Source organism: Bombus huntii, chromosome 14, assembly GCF_024542735.1.
Source record: "Bombus huntii isolate Logan2020A chromosome 14, iyBomHunt1.1, whole genome shotgun sequence".
NCBI classification, from domain to species: Eukaryota; Metazoa; Arthropoda; class Insecta; order Hymenoptera; family Apidae; genus Bombus; species Bombus huntii.
In genome coordinates this window covers 7,181,197-7,204,742 of record NC_066251.1, presented here as the reverse complement: position 1 = coordinate 7,204,742, position 23,546 = coordinate 7,181,197, and the positions used below count along the sequence as shown (strand labels likewise).

Here is a 23,546-nt window from a genome sequence, read left to right as displayed (position 1 = left end):
TCCTGTAAATTAGTATTTTTATTTTACATCAATTTGCAATATGCTAACATACCGCAAGATTAATGCAATTTGCACAAATCACAATATCGATAAAACACTATAACAATTATTATTGCGTAGCGATTAATCAAAGTATATAAAAAAAGTTTATTAGAACAAAAAGTTTATTTACAATTTATAATTTTACAAACTTATTTAAACTATATACTTCGTATGTACAATTCGCAACAATTATACATGATCTCAATAATTTGTTTCTGAAACACATTTATAAAAATCGTATAAAAATAATTTGGAATCGCCTTATATTTTTGATCAATTTGAAACAAAATATTATAAAAGTATATACTATTGCATAATTATTAAGACCACTTAGATCGATAAAAAATGTCCTCTCTTTGATATTTCGACTAAGCTAAATATTCGTAGAAATATATGGATAGTTTGACATCTCACGACCAAAATTCATAAAATTAATTAATTAATTCATAAAATATATTTCATAAAATTTTCCATAAAATTAGATTTCGTAGATTTCGAAAGAATCAAAAGAGATTTCTCGATCAAACGCATGTTGCGAAATGTTTCTTTCTCGAAGAGTGTCTCAACTTCACATAAGATCAGGTTATCATATAAATTAATGTACATACATATACATATAATATTTCGTTATACTTATACCAATATCAGTCGTGCATTCGTTAAAAATTATTTATAGCCCGCTTTATCGAGAATAGTCTAAACTGATCAAACCTAACAAACTTTCCAATAAAAGCATTTCCTTTGATTTTCCTAATTTATTTAACGATTTCAAGTGCGTGGTATTTTGAGTATAAAATGTAAATCATACCTATAACAAGTGCTTTTAATTTTTACAGCTAATACTTCTCGTATATAGTAAAATAATTAAAAAGGTCATCTCCAGAATTCGAAGCTTTAACACAGTGCCAAACCATTCGAGGACGATTCACATTTAATATTTCATTTTCTAAAATTTGATGCTACAACATCGCTAAATGAATTTCATTTCCAAATTTCATATTAATCTCTACGATACTGACTCTTATAAAGATTGTTTCGAAATTTTTTTTAGTGAAATATAAGTGTGATTATTGGTATTGGCGATGTGCAAACGTTAAAATTGTCTTAAAAATAGCGTCGCTATATCAGTTGATTAAAAATCCTCCGCAAACTTAAAACAGACAGAGACTACAAAAATATGATAAGTCTATTTTTATTCATTTTCTGACTTTTATACCACTCGATAACTAAAACGAGGTATTTTAACATTAGACAGTTGAGAGAAGAAGAATAACTTAATAGTTACAAGTCTTTTGAAAATAAGTGATTAATCGACAATATTCTGTAAGAAAGAAATAATGTTAATTTAACTAGCTTTCATTATTACTAGTCTGCATGATTAATGTTTTTAATATTTCTTAAATACTCAAGAGGATGTCAAAAATACACACTTAATCTCAAAATAAAATGAAAAAGTATTAACTGTCGATATAACAAGTTTTAAAATGGCTTCCGTGTAAAAATCATATAATACGACTTATCATATTTTTTTATTCAGAGTCTTGAAATAAGAGTAAAAAACTTTTTCGCCGATTTCAACACCACACAATTACAAAACCATAGTCGATATACGCAATTATATCGGTCGGCGAATTTCTATACGAAACTAGAGTGAATCGAATTGAAGTAATCGTTTGTAATTCCGCTAAGGTACAGAAGGAGCACACTTTCGATTCACGAATTTCCCTTTCAATTGCCAAACAGAGCCGCCTTCTGCCTGAATTGCGCTCGTCTCACCGCTTTTTCCTCCTCTTCCCGCTTTCGTTCCTCTTGCTCCATGCGGATCTCATCCTCGAATTTGCTCGCCTTCCGTAACTGCTCGATCTGGGAACATGGTAATTCATACACCGGGTAACGTTAATTAACACGGACACACTTTCCTGAATTCTGAATTTGTCATCACTGTGATTCGTCTATCATTGTTCTCCTTCCATTAACGAGGTATGCAGAGGAATTAAGATCATTAAGTTTATTGAGAACTATAAGATTTTACGGGGAGTAAGATATTTCATTAACTCTTCTTAATTAAATTCTATTTAAATAAAAATGATGGAGAGGCAGATACTTTATTACTGTATTATTATCTCAACTTTTATTAATGAAAATTTTTGTGAAAGATAAAATAAGGATTATTGATATCACATGAAGAGAGTTAATTAATTTCGTTAACTACCGCTGATTAAATTTCATGGAGAATAAAGAGAATAATATTGTCTTCATTGTATCGTCTATAAGTATTGGAGAACTTTTGTAAGTCTCTGTATATGATTAAAAAAAGTATTTATACCTTGGCCTCGAAGAAGTGTTTAGCCCCTGTTACTCCTACTTCATCCACGTCGACCTCTGTAAGACGTGCAAGCTGGCCCAACCCAGAGTCCTGTTCTAATTCACCGGCACGTGCTTTGCGGTAGATTAGTAGAAACTGTAACAAGTTATAAGCCATATGTGTTTACAGATAAAATCAAATTGCCGAGCATCACGGGACTATTTTATCACGATCGCCGATCATTTTCTTATTTTCAACGGAATTTGATAGAACGTGACAAACTGTAGCTCAGGCACTTGATACTTTGCGGCAGCATTCAATTGAACTCTTACTGAACTGAATAGTGTTTTTATACCAATCTATATATTTTTATAGATTTTTCATGTATTCAAAGTTACTCTCACTGTTCCTATACCAATTTATTTATTTTCATGGATTTTAAATATCTCCTAGGTAATTCTATTGTTAATACCAAATGTCCAAATTACCAAAAATTGGATGAAAAACGATGTATATAACTTTCAGAATTTCTTTCATTCGATTATACAAAAGATGGTCCTTTAATTATCTTGATCAGTGTATTATTTCTAGATAGCAAAGCATCGTAGAATCAATGAAAGCGATATGGAAGATGATTCTGTAATTATCTTAATCAGAGTATTATTTCTAAAGCATGAGAGAAATTTAATGTATTTTTTAAATTTAAACAATACATATGTATTATCATTTATACGCCGGAAGGTATTATCATTTGGCAGCCACGGTATATCGTTTCGCGATCTACATCGAGGAAGCGATGAGTAAAAGAGGAAGGTGGAAGATTGGTCAATGTGTCCGAGTTCAATGACGTCGGTGACGCGCGTGATTCACGGTAATCTATGAATCCGACAACCGATCGCGTGTATGCAGATCGAACGCTTTGTTCGAGGACTGCGAAACGTCACGTAGAAACGTCCAGGTATGCATTAGCACCGGTCAGGAGAACTTTCCTTCGACGTGTACGCATGGCTTAGCATTCACGATTTATCCTTCCTAGCGCAATACCAACGCCAAACCATTACTTTCCTTGAGAAATTTCTTATAACGTAATGCAAATGTATAAAAAGAAAAAAAAAAGCTGGAGACAAACTTTGGCAGTATGTGGGATTTATAAAAACTAAATAAAGTCTTAATAAACATGGCTTCAAAACGTAATAGTTTCAGAGTTGCGAGTCAAACGACTGGTTGGAAAATTTAATTAAAATAGTACGTTGTTATTTCTTTTGGCCATCTAACTTTATATAAATTCTTATATTATCTTGAACATATGTTGTAAAAACATATGTTGTCTTAATGACAAAAACACCTTAACTAATAGTTTTTTACAACACGCGTAGATAATTTAGGTTTCGATTAGATCTCCAAAGTCTAGTGAAACCATTTTGAAAGCATTCTTTTGAACCCATGTTTCTATGTTCATTAACACTTTACGTATGTTTGAGTGCCAGATGGTTCTAACGTTCATCCCTAACATTTTTGTGCATTCTCTATATCCATAACACTTCGCCGGACATCTCAACATTTTTTTTAAACGGCTGATGTAAAATTTTTTAATTTCCAATTATTTTACTTCAGTTATTTCCCTGCCGTTTTTTCAGTCTACCAATTACACTAGCTAAAGTCATATGCTATTCAAAATGCGTAACTTCTTATCTGTGTAATCTACAAGGAAGAAAAGGGAGGAGCGAAATTCAAAAAGTACAAAGCGATGCAGCAGAGAGCTACTTCTTGCCTTGTTAACTGACCACCGTCTTATGTCTCCGCTATAACCAAGATCCATGCCCTTAAAGGACTTTTTGTTAATTAATTGACCGCTGCACAGTGCAGGTATCATTTTTCTTTTTTGCTCGAGGAGGGGAAAATGCATTACGCATACCCAATGGCCCGTGCCACTGGGTTATGTGGGAATCGGCAAGATGGGTTGCGCCATACCCACTAAAAACCTCTCCCCATTTTCGAGAAGCTTTTTTTCCACAACGGATTTCTGGATATACACTATATTTTTATAAACTGAATCTCCCAACTTCCATACTACTTCCATACTAATATAGTTTTTGAACCCATGCTTCTATGTTTATTAAGACTTTTCGCTAGTTTGAGTGCCAGATGGTCCTAACGTTTATTCCTAACATTTTTGTACATCTTTCACATGTATCATACTTCTCCGCGCATTTCGATATTTTTTTTTCAACGACCGTTGTGAAATCAAAAAAGTGAAATAGGTAGATAGAATGTCTCGTGTAATATCATAGTCTGAAATATTAAAATGATGCATTTAAAAACTACGAAAAATTGATAAAAAGTATTTTCTGTTAGAAAATAACGTTGATATTGTAATATAAAATATTCCTCATGTATTCAGCAATTTAGAAAGTTTCGTAAAAGAGTTTCCACACAATATTAGAGGATGGATTCAGAAGAATTTTTTTTGCGTGACTCATAGTCTTATGAACGCATAGAAATTCATAAATGTTGTATATCAGAAGATCGATTTAGAAGAACCTCTCTGATATGACTCATAGCTCTTTGAATGAATAAAAATTCATAAAAGTCTTTATTATAGAAAGATTGGTTTATCAGAATCTTTATAATATGCTTCATGCTATTTTGAATAAATAAACATTCATAGAAGTGTTTCCTATACAAAGATCAATTTGCAAAAATCGTCTTACTTTAACAATTCTAGTTCAAAATCCTAAAATACAGTAATAACACATAGTTGGTTAGAGAACATAGACCAAGCAACAGAAGATTGGAGTTGAGCTTGAGTTCTACAATAAACTAACAATTTTATCATAATGTTTTATCACAACATGTATGTACTTCAAACAACCGTCTAAAACCAGTGTACTTCACTGAAATAGAACAGCTTGAGCCCCACAAATGTGCCAGGGCCACACATGGAGAACAAACACTGTGGCCACGGTGAAAGAGCAACGCGTCCAACACCCCATGGGGCGGGACTATTTTTATGAAGTGTATATGACACGTGCGGCCACGCATTAAACGCAATCTTCATCACCAAGAAATAAAACGATTTCAACGTTACAAAGTGAAATTCGGATCAAAGAATTTCATATTATTAAAGATATAGTTATTAAAGATAATAACTAAATTGTGAATGTCTGTGCAAATCTATATTTTTATAAACAGAATCTCAAAATCTAAATTAAAATTTTCCTCTGCATATCAAGATAAAACATAAGAAAACATATATACATAAAAATTTGTTTTACCTCTAAATATTTTATGAAGTTATTTACTTCGAATAATTTCGCGTGTCGCCTGCATTCTCTACATTTTTGCACATTTCAATTTCCTATAAATACATAAAAGTCCGTAGTCTGTAATAACAATAGCGAAATCTAAACTTAGGAAGATAATTCGTTTGAAAGTATTCGCGAATGCACTGATTCCCTTGTAAAATGAACCTGTTACGTAAATAGAGTTACTTCCGCCTTTTTATTTGCTGCGTTACATATTTTATTATAGAGGAAGGAGCGTGTGCAGCGAAATTTTCGAAAATGAACGGCAATCAACGGGTGAAATGGCGAACCTCGCGGAAGGAAATCCGTCCATCGCCATCCTCGTCCACTTCCTGTATCATTGCCTTCAAACCCAGGTGGGTCTGCGGCGCTCCTAAAACCTCCATCATGCGTTTCAACTCGGATAAATCCAAGAATCCATCGTGACCCGCGTCGAACCTGAAAGTAAATAAAATATGTTAGTTATAAATTAATATACGTATATAATTTAATACGTGATTTACTAGTACAAACATTGCAGAAAACATATTACTTTCTATTCTCCATCTTTTATGGAAAAACAATTTTTAAATTCAATTCCTAATTTCTAGTTATTTAGGTTTCTCAATTTCTTCTATTTATTCCGTTTCGAAATTATTTTCAAAATTAGATATACGTCGCTTTATCTCTTTTCCTATGACCTTCTTCCTGAATGAAATCTGTTTCATTGAATCAATGTTCTGATTCATCCGTTGATATCTGGTGCATTAAATGCAAACATAACTAGAGGGAGTAACATATTTAACTATCATTGAAACGATAGATTTTAAACATTTTAACCAAAAAGTTATCAAATATATGGAAAAATACTTTTGTCGCGATTAACGTTGACTTGGATTATGAGAGAATTATGATTACACATATCTACTTATTTCCATCGGTTCTAGTTCTACTCTCAAATCAAGACATGTTTAAATGTACACCTATTTAAGATCAATTATTTCGAAGGTCAACAAAAATTGTATTCTATATTTTCAATTTATTTTACCTACTACTAGTTACACTCCATACACATTGCTGGTAAAAAAACATTCGAATTAAAGAATTCTATAAAACATCCTATTAGCAAGTTGGTTTTACGGTGAAGCTTCCCAAACGAATGTCTGACCGCATTTTTCCCAAGTATCTCGAGTTGAATGAATGCAAACGAAAGCGTTTGCCTGACTCGAATCTCGTAACTCGTTACTTTAATTAACGTTGTAACGCAATTATATCGAAGAAGGCAGGACGTGAGAACGATCGACAATCGGTGGTGTGTACCGATTTCGAAAGCGGCAGAACAAGAGAATGTCAACGGGTTGAGGCGTTCGTTACGGGTTGTCCACGAGCCGGAAGCTCGTGAAATCGACTTTCCGTGTAAACGATTCCGATAGCTACTCGTAAATAGCTTTCCAAGGGAGTTACCACGCGTGTACACCACGCTGTTGTTGCCTGTCGATTCAACCAAGCACATCGGTCGATAAGATCGGATCTGATCCGACTCTGAAAACCTCCACCGACTAGAAATGCGTTTCATGGTTGTTCTCTTTTTAGAACACGTTCTTTCACGTGAGAATTGTAGTTCAGGTAGAAAAAATGTTCCGAGAAGAAATATTTCATTTAAATATGACGAAATGTTTAAAGAAATTCGATGAACGTAAAGAAATATAAATTGGATGTTCCGTTCGTAATGGATATCTAAATCGAAATTTTTATGAATCGGTCTTCGACGTCTATTGTTATCTAGAAATACAATTCCTTTTCTTAATTTTTCGGTCATAGAGATTTCCATATTTTTTATTCAGGTATTCTTCTAATGTTCTCAAGATTTAATTTTTATGATTAGCATTGAATTTCCTTTCTATCAACGAGTTTTGTTAGAATTGAAATAAATCGGCAATCGAACGGTCTATATTTCAACAATTCTCAACGAAACTCTAAACGAAAATTCAATTTATCAATAAATATCGACAATACTGCATTGACAATACATATTGATAGCCCGAGAACAGCCAAATATTTACTCTTCATAGGGGATGATTTAAAATTTCTCATAGATCTTCTAAAAAGTGAAGTATTTTCCATTAACCTAGGTACATATCATATTCTCCATATATCATATCCATTTATCATAATATTCTTTACAGTTTTCCACAATTTTTCGTACAGCTTCCTATACTTTATACTAAAATATTTTATAACCCTGCAAATTTTTCATGCAACTTTTCACCTCTCATATTCTATCCATCTACAATTATAAATACTACAATAATTATATATTATAAATATATATTATTATTATAAATTAAATACTACGATTTTAATTCTGCCCAATTTTTCATACAACTTTTTACATATTATACCAAATTTTTTGCGATATCCACTTCCTTTCAGCTAGTATATAATTTGCATAAAACACAAAGTTTCTCCATATTTTAAATTCCCTATGCTCTAAACTTTCAGCCATAAAATCGGGCCTACTCGAGCGGGATATGTGCTTCTCTAGTTTACAACTAGCCGTGATAACGGTTTTATCAGATAACGATACGCGATTAAATAATCTCGCGTCTTTTTCTTTTTTTTTTTTTTATTTAATCAACGCGCCAGAGTAATTGGACCGAGCGATGTATAAAGTCTCAGCGAGATAAAAACAACTGAAAATGTGGTTCAACCAGCTCTAATTATCGTGATCAACTGCTCTGCTCTTAAAAAAGAAAAAAAAAAGAAAATATGCAATAGTCACGTGTAACGTGAATTATATTGCGTAATCACTGTTATACGCACGCCCGATGATTCACGGCTTCCTATTCCTCTTCAAATTTTTCTTGTATTTCTCGAATCACTTTACTTGATAATAGACACGGTTGGTAATTGCGTGTGATTAACATTTAATTTCCAGTCCGGATGATATGTAGGAAAAACAATTTCCACTTGCTTGAACGATAACCTACAGTTCGTTATTGAGAGTAATGTAGACAAGATTGCTCTGAATTTTAAGTTTTCTGTCTTCCTCATTTCTTCTTTTTGTATTCCCTCTGTCGGACAATGTATCTCTATTAGTTGAAAATTTGAGTTTTCTTTTTATCTATTGTAATTCCATTCCCATTTTATTTTTATATACTTTCTTCCTTTGTACTTAATTATTTTTATCTGTAATATCTTTTTGCTCTTGTGTTTATCTTATTTTTATATATTTCCATTCATTTTAAGAAGTATATATCTATCATAAATTCTTTCGTAATCGAAAAATTCGAATTTTCTATCTTTAATTCCATTTTTTATTTATCCTTGTATATTTTCACTTTGTTCCGTTGTATTTACTTTAAGAAGTATTATCTTTGAATTTGGCACAATCTTTGTTGAACACCCTGTATCCATAAACCAGTAATCGAATCGCATAAAGTTGAAGAAGCTCCTTTTGGTCGAAGTGGAGAGCAAGAATCGTTCGAAGGTCGAGGTTACACGTTTATGAGCACGGCCAAACAGCTCTGATCAATATGAGTGAGAGAGAACCGTAGATGGTATATCTGCTGGACTCCGGCTATCTCTCCCCGTATGCGTGATTCATTCGCGGTTTCACAGCCAATTTGAATATTCAATTGATAAGCTTGTTTAATTTATGTGTTGGTATATTGTCTCAGATTCGTTATGGTACAAATGTTTCCTTTCAATCATTTGATATTTGGCTCGCGATATAGTCTACGGAATTATCCATAATTACTTGAACAATAATAAACGCTAAGGTCGATCATTGTTATGTGTAAATTCTATTCTTAATGATACCTATTTCCGATTTCGAGAAGTAACATTTTTAGCAAATCAGATATATTTAATAAAGCGAATGATACTTTTGGAGTTATTCTCATTCCCTACTTTAATATTCCTTAAATGATAATCCGTGCAAAATAAATAATTATTTGTTAACTATATAGATAAAAGATTTTTCTGTAACAATTCTTATTGACACCAGTTCTTAAGAACTATTATGTAACTACAATATCAAGATCCATTATAATATAATTTCCTTCTAAGTCTTCTATCAAACTCTGTGAGATCTTATTACCTTAACACAGTTTTTCCTAAGGAACGATTTTCGAGTAATCACCGATATAATATACAATCATAAATAAATTATAAACTATAAATGAATATAAAATAATGTATAGTTCAAAAAGATCCACATTAATCAAAATATCGAACCAACAACTAAATTCAGAATCTGGATTCCACAATTCAGATGAAACAATCTCCAACTTCTGACTTTTACTCCACATTTGACCTTTCGATCCATTTTATCTCTCTCTCTCTCTCTCTCTCTCTATCTCTCTTTCATTGACACGACATTTATTTCAATTTCATCACATTTCTCCACGAAAGAAAAAGAAAAGAAGAAAGATAGAAAAATGTCGAGAAAATTTCAATTTTTATATTACTCACATTTTAATACTTTCTACTGCATATTACAAAAGGGTTACAAAAGATGATTTTAAACGAAAAAATTGATGAAAATTACTGTAACGGGATCGTTTAAAACCAGGCCATCTAAGCTATTACACGACTATACAGGGCAACCGGGTATTGTTATCGCAAAATCAATTCTTGTATTATTGGTCGCGCTTGATTCGTTCCTCGTCGTTTCCCAAGACTATCCAGAGGGAACTGGGTCAAGGTGACTGCTGGTACTTCGCCTGATATATTCCTCTCACCCTTCTACTACCATTCTTTCCAAGATCGATGCAGCGTAGATCTTTCTTTTGTATTCGGAAGGACGTCATCGCCGTTCTGTGGCGCTAAGGTTACAACGTTCTTTTCCAGCTGTTTGATTCCCACTGTTCCTACCAAGTATCGTACCAAAGTTATACTTTACTTGCGATAGTTGTCAATTAGATTTAAAAGTTTCAAAATTACGTCTAAAATCTAAATTTTAGAATTGTTTGTAATTTACTTTCTTCTTTGTTTACAGGGGATATTTTATATTTTTGTGCAGCTAATTATATTTTATATAAAAGAAGATTTTATGTTTTAAACTAGAAATTGTGATATTAAAGATTGAATAATTGCTTTTATAATTGGACGTAACAAAGCAATAACTATACGATTTCCTTCGAAACGTGCGTTTACCGACAGAAAAACGTCGAATACGGGAGAATTTAACGAGTGAAATTGAACATTGAAAATTAAATTTCCCTGGGGTCAATTTTCATTCATGGTGCCATTACTTTTAATCTCTGGCATCATTCAGCGAATACTAACAACGTCGTAAGAATTTATATCCTGGAGAACGTGATCACGTCGATCAAAACATTCAAAGAGGCAATTAAAACGTCGAAAGGAGCAACATGAAAGATTCTATCCACTTATTTGTATTATTTATTTGCATTTCGTTGCAATGATTTCACGACTCGAACAGTTCAGGCTTAGCCAACAAAGATTTAGTTAAACAAGGTGTTAAGCATGTAAAACATGCGTCAACGTGGAACACGAGGAAAATGATTCAGCCAGGAGTGCAACAAAAGAGGAACGATACAAAGAAAAGTGCAATCGAGCGTGACTGTTGAATAGGAATGAAAAAAGTCGACGAAACGGTTTTATTGTGCACGATCCTTAATACGATGGGTACACGCTCGTGTGTTGCAGATGCACTTGATTTCCGCTGAGTCGCGGGACACCTTTAAACCCGGCTGAACAGTGTACGATAATGAGTACTATTCAATGGACTCGGTGCAGGCTTCGAAGCCACGTGAAGATAATACGAAACAAGACTAGAGAGGCATGGTGCATCGCCAATTTTCCTTGTAATTCAATCCTCCAACCATTATAGAATAGATAAATAAATTGCCTGTGTGAACCTTGACAATTATACAATTTGGAAACGTTACGTTTGTTTAGCGTTTGTTCCACTGATAGATGTTTGTTTATAAACTTGAGATATCAGAATGTAATATAGGGAAATAAAGATTAAAATATTCGAAAGATAATGGTAAATAATGAAAAATGTCTAAGTTTGAATGTAAAATTACTAGCAGAAAGAAAAAGGAGGAATGTTATCTCAAGCTTAGTCAATCCTTATCATTTACTTTATGAAATATGTTATCGAATAAATCGCTAATAAGTAGTGTTTGTAAATCTGTATTGAAGGATGTAATAATGTAAAAATCTCTATGTGGATACTCTACTCCAAAATCTCTAAATTACCACAATTCCTTTTTCAATATAAGAAAGCCAAAATCATGCTTCGTACCGTTACATCTTGAAACTTGAAGGAAAACATACTACAAAACATCCTGACAATTGAAGTTTTAAGACATCTGTTAATCCAAAGGCATAACGATTTTGTCAGAAATAGGTCAAATTATTTTAGCAATAAGTTTTTAAAAAAAGGAAATGGAATAAATTTTCTTTCATTCGAATCAGGAGCGAATTAAAGAAAGATTCTCGTGTAACAACATTGGAAGAAAGTGATTTTTGTGAATTTTTTTTAGACTAACCACTGGTTACATGGGACTGGACATTTTCAGAATATAGATAGATAGTATTGAAGTACAAAAGTAATATTTTTATTTCAGTTCTTCTTACTGTTTATCGTATATCATACAAGTCTTATGGTTAATTAAATTTGGCAATGTAACCATTGTTGGCATGCAATATAGCATCTGTCACGATCATCAGAAAAGTCTAAAGATTTTCTTAAAGTTAGATCCTTTACGCTGTGATCGGACCTATTCTTCAGAGGAAAACATGAGTAATTGGAAGGTTCTAGCGTTTAGAAGGAACATTTACTTTTCTCGCTAGATAAATTGAGTTTAATAAATTGAGGATAATAAATAATCGGATAAAGATGTATGGTTCAATGCTTGATAAAATTTATAACAAAGTGAACGAGCTTTGTCCGAAATTGATTAATTAATCGGTTTATCCAGTTATTGCGCAGGTCAGTTTCAAAAGTTACCAAACGATAAGAAGAATTCAAATAAAAAAGATTGCATTTGTACTTGAAGGCTATATTTACATCCCAGAAAGATCTAGTCCCGTCTAACTAGTAGCCAGTCTACGAAAAAATTCATATAAATCGCTTGCTTTAATTATTGACACAGGAGAATCTCTTAAAGATTGCAAATTTGAATGCAAGCTGAATACAGATTTCTCAGCGAGCTAACATGTAGCACACAGCGAAGTTAAAAGAATTAGGTTGAAGAACAATTCCATCTTCGACTGGAATACCCTACATTATATATTGTTCCATCCATAAAAGCATCGAACCTGATCGATATGAAATATCGTCACGACACTGTTCTACCAGTCGAATAAATTCTAACACCGTTTACGTATTCAGAACGCGTGATTCTCGCGAATGGTTTTGAAATAACGGTTTGCCCGTCGTCGTTGTACAAGTCCGCCAAACTTGGAGCCGCATTCCGAGCGAACCTATTTCTTCTGATAACACCGAATCCCACTTTTCCGCGGCTTGAAAACCACCGATCGATTATGCATTCTGCGAGAAAGTGAAGCGGATACGCGGTATAATTAAGCTTTCATTTATTTCATCCATAACGAACAATGTATCAGGCCCCATGGAAAGTTCTATCGTTTTCCTTTGCGATCACTTCTTTCGTAATATACTTCACGTGCTGTACGTACGTACGAAAGTAGTAGTAGTTTTCTCGTTGCCAAATATCGTAACGTGAGAAGCTCAAAAACCATACTGATTGGACTCGTGTGACTCATGTTCCTGGGATTCTTCGTCCCTCTGATAGGAGTCAAGAGTGGAGAATACCGATGATTTTGTGAGGATTATTTTTTCAACTTACAATTGTTGTTTATGTTTCAGAAGTTATGGCGATTGGCTTCGTGTAAAGATGTAAATTGAAAAGTAGGCAAAAATTGGTGATTTTGTAAGAATTATTTTTTTGAATTTAGTTTTTGAATTTTCAAGATTGTTGTCGGTTTCTTACAATAAATAAACTCGAGAATTTGTTTTTAGGGGAAAGTTGAACGTCAATCATGGGGGTAAAGAAGTCGAGGAAAGGATCTGCAGTTGACTAAGCCTTTGTTGAGTTTGGCTTTTGAGACACTCACATATCAGCAGACTCAACATGCATTTAGTTTTAATCATTTATAAAGTCATTATATAACTTGAAAGTAGTATGATCATGTGTCTATATCTTCAAAATATACCTTTTAGTGTCACTGAAAATATGTAGATAATACAAAAATTGTTTGAAATAATATATATATATAAATATTCTTTTTTTGATATACTACTATTAATGATTAATGAAAATACAATTTTTCTCATAGAGTAAAAAGATTCAGTCCCTAAAGAGTTAAAACTAATCTATAAATTCTTTCAACATTGTGAATGTTCTTTAATTTGTTAACTTTACTTTTACTTAACTTTACTTAACTTTACTTTTTTAACAAGAAACACTGATTCATCGATTTGGAAAGAGACTATCGCATAAACAAAATTTACAAACACGATTCTTCTCTTTTCTCAGAAAGCTCCACGTTTCATAAGAGAATATTGTAAAAGCGAATGCTAGAGTTCTGCCAATTGCTAATCAATTGTACCATTAAAGCTTCAAAATGGAAATACCAATAAATTACTAATCCTATTGATACATCCTGGAAACAAAACAAACAATTTCTCAAGATTCCTCTGCATACGCAGAGAAAGAAATCAGGTCTCGTTGATAACTTTCATTCGCGTTTCAGAATCGAGAGCGGCTATTCAATTGTGCCGGTGTAATGTTACACCGTGTTCAATTCAATCACACGTTTCATTTGGAAATTTATCGGTGGAATTAACAACGAGCGTTTGCAACGTGACGAGTGAATCACTACACTCGTTGTAAGTTTTATATTTACATTAGATAGTCTATGTATATAGACGCGTGTGAATCAAAGCGTTACGTGTACCTACGGTTAGTCACGGGAACGAATTCATCGAGCGCGCAGTCTGATGACTTCCGGTACCGCGCGGCCGAACCCTCTGTCGCATATGAAATTTGGAAAAGGCCAGACATTCGAACGTGTCCCCCATGAAAAATAATTCCCACGTGTACCGTATGTACGCACAGGTTGTGACAATGTAACGAATACGTTATATCATGTTTTATACCGATGTTCACGAGTACAGCTGTACACACGATCGTCATATCGTACGCAGCCAGAATTTCTACCTCGGACGCGTGTAATTTAGTGGCAACGAACATCCAATAGACCTTCAGCGTCTCTTGCACGGCTCCCGAGTGTTTGCTTGGCAATCTGTAATTTATTACGTACAGTTTCAACTACTTTAGCACGCCACTCACTCGTTAGATCATCGATTTATTAGCCTTTCTGCATGCGAAATTATTATAGGGGCTTTTCTTTGGCTAGAGGACGCGATATTTTAATCCATCTGCATCCTTTGAGCCGCTTTCAACCGAATCTCCCTTTTTCTATCGTTAACAAATTTCTTTAATTTGTCAGCTAATGATTTTCTTAAGACGAAAGGACGTTGATTCGACAGAAACGAGCCGCTATAAAATAGACCAAACCAAATATTATAAATGATAAATACTGATGTATTAGAGACACGACATTAATCAGCTGCCATACAACCACACAACCAGTCACGATGATCATAATCTAAAGGCGGAAGTATAATTTATTCTGATATGTTGTATCATTGTTTCATGACGCTAATATACAATAATATCATGAGCAATGTGTGACCAGTGGACGCTGCTATAATTTATATTTTCTACGTGGGAATGATTGATTACGTAGCAATTGCTATATCGATCTTACGCCTGAATACATTAGGACTTCCCTTGGAACGATCGCGAAGGGGAAAAAAGATAGCATTACAAGAAGGAATTAATAGCATTGGAGAGTAGTTGTATGAAGCATATAGTAAGTGATACAAATGGCTGACTGCTTAAATAACTTTTTGATCTCTGTGAAATACGCGTATAGGTACTTGTACTAGATATTTTTTCATTTATTATATACTTTCATATATTTCTAGATTTCCTCCAATCATTATCAGTATCATCCTAACAGTACAGTCTCATAACAGTGTTAATTAAATTTCAAAATGTTACATACCTGAACAATCTATTATAGAATTTCTATAAGCTAATGTACATAACAATTATAACAGTATTGTATAATATATGTTACAAAATCTTTGTAGATCTATTTATAGAATTTCTAAACCTATTCGAATACTAATATAATATATTCATAAAAGGTATATGAAAGTGTTCGGATATCTTCGTGAGTCTCTATACGTACCTATTATGAAAATGAATCCACTAGCCAGAGAAAATAGGATGTAGCAACATGGTGAAAGAAATTTTTTCCCAGGTATCAAGCAGGAAATAATAAGAAGACAACGACAGAGTGTTGGAAAAACCAATGTACCGATAACCGACTAAATATGTACTTAATACGGTTGACTAACTTTATAAATATATATCTCTCTTTTGTACCGTGCTTTGATATACAGGTTCGCTGACATTTGATAGTAAATGTAGAAGTTTGTCATTTGCTGTTGGATGCAGCAATGTAGGTTGCTTTTATCTACACACCACTTCCGGTTTCTATAGTCGTCTCACCCCACTCTACTTTCAAATTAGTACGAGCCTTGAAATAAAATAAAAAATAATACATTTTCTGGGTTAGAAAGGTAACTTTCACAATATTATAAATATTCACGACCAGAAGATTAGTTCTTCAGTAATTAAAATGATTAAAATTCATTAAAGTGTATAATTGTAAATTCACTAAATGGAATTTACTCTACGTTCAATGCAATTATTCGCCATTAAGTTAATCTTTTTCAATCATTTTCCATCTACGATATTGTAATCAAGAGCGAATGCTGCTTATTGTCAACGAGTGCTTCACTGAATTATGGAATTTACTATGCTATTTTTAATCACCATTCATAGTAAAATTCATAACTTTATTTAATCATCGCTAAATTCATATTTTTTAATCATTTTCCGCTTATATGTAATATTGCAACTAAGAACGAATGCTCGTAGTATCGGAGCAATAAAAATGGGAAACAAAAAGATGTCCTAGAGTCTTTCAACTATTAATGACTATTATTAGCTATTAATATTTATTTACGAACTCTCTAATTTTCATTCACATTAACGTACATTTAAAATCGCTCAGATCTTACTTGGAAGACACGATTAGCCCAGCAGACTCGTTAAAATTTATGACGATACGTATCTCGGAAAAGATACCTTTTTGTGAAATTTTCGTCGTTAGAAATAGTTAGACTGACAGATGTAAAATTATACCCAAGTGGATAGAATGGTTTTGTGTAACGCTATCTAAAACAGCTAGAAATCGCGTTGTGAAATTCGCCGATACCGACTGACCTTTTACTTTTACGCGACAAAGAAACCGCGGTGCTGCCTCTTATCCAGCTCGATTGCGGTTTGAACAGATTTTTTCGGTTTTCTACGCGTAAAAGTTTCTTTTCTAACCCTTTACCCTGCGGTCAGCTCTAAAACAAAGTCGTTCGTTCCACGTAATACGACAGCTGTAATATTATAAACAAAATGATTAAATAAACTAAACTAAAAATCGGTCCTCCCTTGATACACGTAAAATACTTGGAACATTCACTAAACAATTTTCTAATGTAGATAAAATTTTACCGACATAATTGTAATATTCGTTTTCCACTTTAGTACTAATGAAGTTTAAAAAGCTTTTGTATAATGCATACAGTGGCTACAAAAAGTGTTAACACACTGTTATATTTATCATAGTTAGACTGCGGATTATGCATTCATGGGAGATTTAAAAGTGCAAAAATGTACAAAATGTACATAATACGCAAAAACATATGAAATATCTAAAGTAAGGTACTTGTTGTTACATTTTTGGGATAAACGAGATCTCTGCTTGGGTTTCATTTCTTATTTGCGTTTAGAAAAATATAAATTTACGTACAAATTCACAGCCTAATTATAGCATTTACATGCTAATTAATTAAGCCAATTAAGCTAATTGATTTAAGTACATATATTGAATTTTTGATCACTTAGTAATACTCTCTAATATGACTATAAAAATATATATACTAATATGACTATAAAAATTTGACATTATGAAAATGAAATACATACATGTATAAAACCTAATAAAAGAAACGCTTGATTAGACAACAAAGGTTCGTGCCAATATTTTTTATAACCATTGTTTACTATATCCACAATTTCTCTGAGGTATGTACTACGTAAATACTTTTATGAATCAGTGTATATGATACACATTTATATCTGCATAATGAACATACGCAGATTTACCGTATCATATAACAGCTACTCTTCGTTGACAATTTAACTGTAAGATAAAATTATCATCTGCATTCTCTTAATGAATCAGACCCAACAAATGTCTATATGTATAACTATCACTGTTTACCACTGACACTTTAATGAGTCATAAACTTACTTGTATACGTGATTTTTTAATTACTTTTGACGATCTAACGCTATTTAAAACTGAGAGAAAAAAAAGGAGAAGAAAAACATTCTTCAATGCTTTTAATACACGTATTTGACGTCATCACCTAACTAATTTTAAGACAAAAAGTTGCCATAATATTACCTTCTTAAGTAGTTGGAGTGGCTATTAAGCAGTTTACGATTGCTACTTCTTTTAAGAATATTTACGGTTATGAGATTAAATTGCATCCATGTGTGGGATGGTAAGGTGAGCAGTGCTTACATCGCCTTGACGACTCGAATTCTTCCAAACATAAAATACATAGGATTAGAACAACATTTTCAAAGAAACGCATGATAATCAGTTTAATATTGGATTAAAGATTTTTATGCACTCATGGAATATTTGAATATCTGAATATTTAAATAATACACATAATATGGAGAAGTATATAAAATATCCGAAATATAGCAGTCGTTATAATATCTAATATGGTAACTTTTTACCAGAATTCCAGTTTTTTTGATTATATTCATAGAAATATGACTTTTAATAAATAGCCGCAGTCTAATTCCAGTCTGCATTATTCCAAAAATGGATTAATATTTTATTGTTTCTAAAAATATATGTATAAAAATGTAATTTAAAGTTCTGAAAGATTTCTAATATTTATTTATGAAATTTAAGGCATGTCGTAGATTAAAAATATTAGACGATACTTATCTTAGTTTCTTAAATTAATTCTATAAAACATTAAGAATTTTTAATTATGTTTTTACATATTCTGATATTTTTCTCATTTCGTCGAGTTTCCTTTCACATTTTGTTGAATACTTCCTCGACTCGATTAATAAATTTCTTATCGATTTCTTTTCACAAACGTGTTGTGATAAATTTCTTCCCTTTTTTTCGGTACACTGAAGCTTTTTTATCAACGAATGTTATCGAGGGAAACGTTGAAATTTTAACGATACCAAAAATTCCAGATTAGTTTGCGATAAACGTATCTCTTTCCCTGTAGACGATGCCCTTTTTCCGTAAATGAATTATCTTTAGCAAATTTTCGGTTTGGATTGGCTTTCTTTTGGAACATTACTCATCACGCTTATTTCTGGAAAAATATTGAAATATTTACTATCTGTCCAAATATTTTATGTCTAAGATAATCGAAACACAATAGGAGCGGCTATTAAAGTTTCTGTATAATGTATAACAGATACGTAATACCTTGTTTACTACACGTGTAACATAGACAATGAGCCAGAAAGTATTCGAACGTTTATGTTTGCAATTTTTGATCAATGAAATATTTGAAATAATATCTATAACGAATATCGATACCAATTTTGATTCTTAATTAAAAGTAACAGTAATTTTCATATTGTTTCAAAAATCAATTACTTCAAAGTTATATTAAAGATCGCTACAACATGACTTTTTTACATTGACGTATCAGTTTTTTATAATTAAGCAATAAGTAATACATATATATATAAGAGTAACTAAACAACAAATAATGAAATTATCCAACGCAATATCAAAAGGAGTTGAACGACCTGTGACATTATGATCATAAAGTGACTTTAACACGTTGAGTGTCGCATATACCATCAAGAGAAAGAGAGACACGTAGTCGCACCAATTATTTTTCCTTTATAAAATCATGAACATCTTTCAAAATTATCACAAGAGAAACAACGTAATCATATACTGTACGTATATATAGATGGAAGTCAGCATCTATTATTGAAAAATAAGTAATAATACATGTTAATTAAACATGGAGATCTGTTGCACAATTCATTTAGCAAATGCACTGGCTCACAAAAACGTTTGAACACTTACCATTAAAAACTTTTGCCTACATATTGTACGTGCAATATAAAATATTTTGAAATTTCATTAGAACTGTAATGAGACACTGAATGACTATCCACAGAAAAGTGGATAACTGATTTCTCTAACAAGAAGAACTCGTTGGACAGTGTACCAAGTGTCTTTCCAGCTAAGGTATCATCCATCGTGCACGATATGTACTTTATCCACGTGCTTGGTTTTGCGGTGAAACTTTCCCAGATTTATCAAGCTACCTCCTTTCGTTCACTCGTATAAATAATTTATCCGTGGTTTTCTTAAGAAAAATGTGCCTTGATCTTTCTGGTCGTTATTGGATGATTTAGTGCACTTTCGTATTGATTTAATTAATTTGGTTGTTTAGATCTAGGAGAATTATCGGTTCTACGGTCCAAGAAACATGTTTTGAAAGAACATTCTACAGTAACAGTTACATGTTACGGTATTTTTTTTAGAACAATTTATGCATTGAAAAATTGTCTAGTTGAACTAAAGGATATCTCAAAGATTAATTAATTCAGAAAATGATCAGTTCTATAATAGAATTCAAAAATTCTTGAAATGGAACTTGTACAATTTTTTCACTCACAGTTTCGTTTCAAATAATTTATGCACTGAAAAGTGATGGCAATTAATGAGTGTTAGAAATACACGCCTATCTATTAAAATTCTTTCTCGGAAGAGAATGGAACTAAGTTCCACATGCACAAACATAATCCAAACCTTCTTTAAGATATAATATAATTCTACTGCCAAATTATCTCATACTTTCAATTAACAGTTTAATGGTATTAACGTTCATTCTTATAACAAAAATAAGAAGAAATTCGTTCTTGCTTGATTTAATGCAAATGATCGCGAAGAAATACCAGGAATACTAATCGAATTGCAGATACAGCTAAAATTTCTATATATATTTGCCGTATAGTTAGATAACGAAATAAGCGTTCACACAGGTTTGGAAGATGCAGCACAAGTGGCCGGCCGTCCACCCTGCTTCTGCCTTGTCAAACCTGCTGTCCGGTTGACTCCGAAATACCTACAAGAAGAACAAGAGAGATGGAGGACAGACCTCGAGGTCGTCTGTCCTGGCCTCCAACACGGGCTATACACGCGTTCACAGTGAACACTCTTTCCTCTGGCATGCTACAAAATAACTACGTCATCAATTCTACCATCTGCGGTTTCGTAACGATGCTCGCGTGACTTTTCCATTTTCTTCCTCTTTCCACGTTTGCGAGAATCTGGCAAGGTGACCGTAGAAACTTTCTGGACACGCTTGCGCGTAGGTTCCAGTTTATTTCTGGATAAGCAATCGTCCGGGGATGTTCCAGTCATCTTGGGATATTTCTCGAAATCACTAATAGCGTTAGATTTCAAAACTTCTATGATGATTATTAGGTCACATATTTATGGCTTTTTCGACTTTCGATCGTGTTTTTAATAGCACGTTGCACTTTGTGTCGACTTCGTAGACTTCAATGTTCATAAGATATGTGATTATTGATTTTTTGAGTTTTTAATCATAAAATTTTTATAGTGTCACGTGTCGTGAAAATCATGAACATCTGTATTTTGTGAACGTTATCCTACGTTAGATCTTACTCCATTTTCAAAAAAATTCAAATATTTCAAGTCGATCAGAATATCCAAAATATTCAAAATCTTCAATCTTACTAGACTCTTGATTCATTTACAACACTATGTAATTTCACAGTTATATATATCTGTGCTTCTTAAATTTTATTCCACTTGCTTCCCAGTATACTGATATACGGGTACCAACTAAATTCCTAAATTTTAGGTTAGACTAATAAACCGTGGTCTACTAGAATCTTGCTCTTTTATAAACATACAAAAATTCTACTTACAAGACTTAAGTATTCGTCGAAGTAAAATATCTAACTCACTTAAAAATTTTCTTCAAAATTTAAACAAATAGGCATATTGTAGAATAGGCTAAACATAAATCATATGTTGGATTTAATAAATAGGATAGCACTTTAACAATTAGTTACACCTAAGACCGGAACAGCACAAGTAATAAAATAAGAGGTATTACATTTCAACCAATCCCCAGTGTTATTTCGTGTATTCTCACACGTATAAAAAGTATCTGACCAGTGGAACATGATCTGTTCGTGGGGAGAAACGTAAACTCGAGCAAGTAAACGTAAACAAGTAGGAAAACCGCAGCGAACGCGACAGGAGCCGCGATTCACTCTCGATTTCCTTGCGTTTTATCTCGCGATTCCTTGTTCGCAGCGAAAAACAACGAAAGAATTTTTGGTAAAGAACAAATACGTCTGACAAATTGTTCACTTGATAATAAAGCTTTATTTCGATACTAATCTATTCGATTAAAGGTATCGATTATTGATTCAAAAGATTCAAACAATAGGAAATCAAATATGGCGGAAGAAAATAAACTATTTATCGTAATTGTCAATTCTAATAACTTTAATCGATGTTCTTACATGCACTAATCGATATATCTTTACACCGGTCTTTACGAGAATACTATTAATTTGAAATTCTTTATACCAATTTCTTCATTCTTATTAGCTGTATTGTATTCGATGTAATAATTCGTTTTTCAGTTGGTAAATTAACAAAATTTAATAAGAAAATTATTACGAACGTTTTTAAAACTTTTTACAAAATTCTTCTTCTTCGTACTGAATATTGATTTAATTTTAAATTGATAAAATGAGTATCATTTCCTAATAATAAAATAAAATGAGTTATATGGTACGATAACTTCACGATAAAACTCCTGATAGAATTATATATTTAATTTTATATTATATATTATAATTACATATTAAATTATAAAATAAAATATGCCTAATATAGATGAATAGCTATAGCAGCAGGCTTTACATTGCTAACCGACAGATCGAACAATGCTATTCAAACTTTTCTACGGACAAAGAAATACCATGGAAATAGGACCTTTACTAAGGGAAATATTTAAGTCCACGCGTTCATTCCAAGAACCTCCATTCAAACTAACAATGTACGACAAAATTTTTCCGGCGTTTTCTATTCACGAATTCCCAGTAAAAATCATAAGCGGTAAAGGAGAAGAAAGAAATGGGGAAGGTCCTCACCTGTTGAAGGTCTGCTCATACTGCTTGATCTCGCGACGGGACAGCTCGTGGAACTCCGTGTAAACGTTCACGAATTTGTATTGCTTTTTCACTTCTTTTCCTTCCTCCAGCTCCTCGTTGATCCTTTGCCTCCTGCTAAGCAGATTACTGAGCTCAGCGTCTGCCGGCATCCTGATCGTGTGAAAACCCTTCGATCTACTACTGTTAACCTATACGATATCGATTTCGATTTCAAGTTCGAGTTCACGATACGCGCGACTATCGATCTTATGTGACTGTCGATTTGAAGATGTATATGGATGAGATTGTATTATAAGAGAATGTTTTGTAGAGAAGGACGATTAGTGTGGAGCAAAATGGTGACGAATATTAGAGGAGAGGTTTTATAGCTGTCAGATTGGAGCTTAAGGAAAAGAATAGAGTAGTCCTACTGGCGCGGTGAGC

The 23,546-nt window shown here is 32.8% G+C and overlaps 1 protein-coding gene and 1 long non-coding RNA gene across 2 annotated transcripts; both read right to left on the bottom strand.

Annotated features, from left to right (window-relative positions):
- Nucleotides 1-127: 127 nt before the first annotated feature.
- On the bottom strand, nt 128-23,542 carry LOC126872793 (EF-hand domain-containing protein D2 homolog). Its single transcript, XM_050632977.1, has 4 exons — nt 23,103-23,542; nt 5,943-6,090; nt 2,369-2,503; nt 128-1,905 (listed from the first exon to the last, which is right to left on the bottom strand). Exons 1-4 carry the CDS (start codon nt 23,270-23,272, stop codon nt 1,771-1,773), a joined length of 588 nt encoding a protein of 195 aa, XP_050488934.1. The 5' UTR covers nt 23,273-23,542; the 3' UTR covers nt 128-1,770.
- Nucleotides 6,103-18,439, bottom strand: LOC126872806 (uncharacterized). The gene is made up of 3 exons (XR_007692206.1): nt 18,298-18,439; nt 10,108-16,305; nt 6,103-6,390 (listed from the first exon to the last, which is right to left on the bottom strand). It is a non-coding gene; the product is annotated as an uncharacterized LOC126872806 (long non-coding RNA).
- Nucleotides 23,543-23,546: the final 4 nt, after the last annotated feature.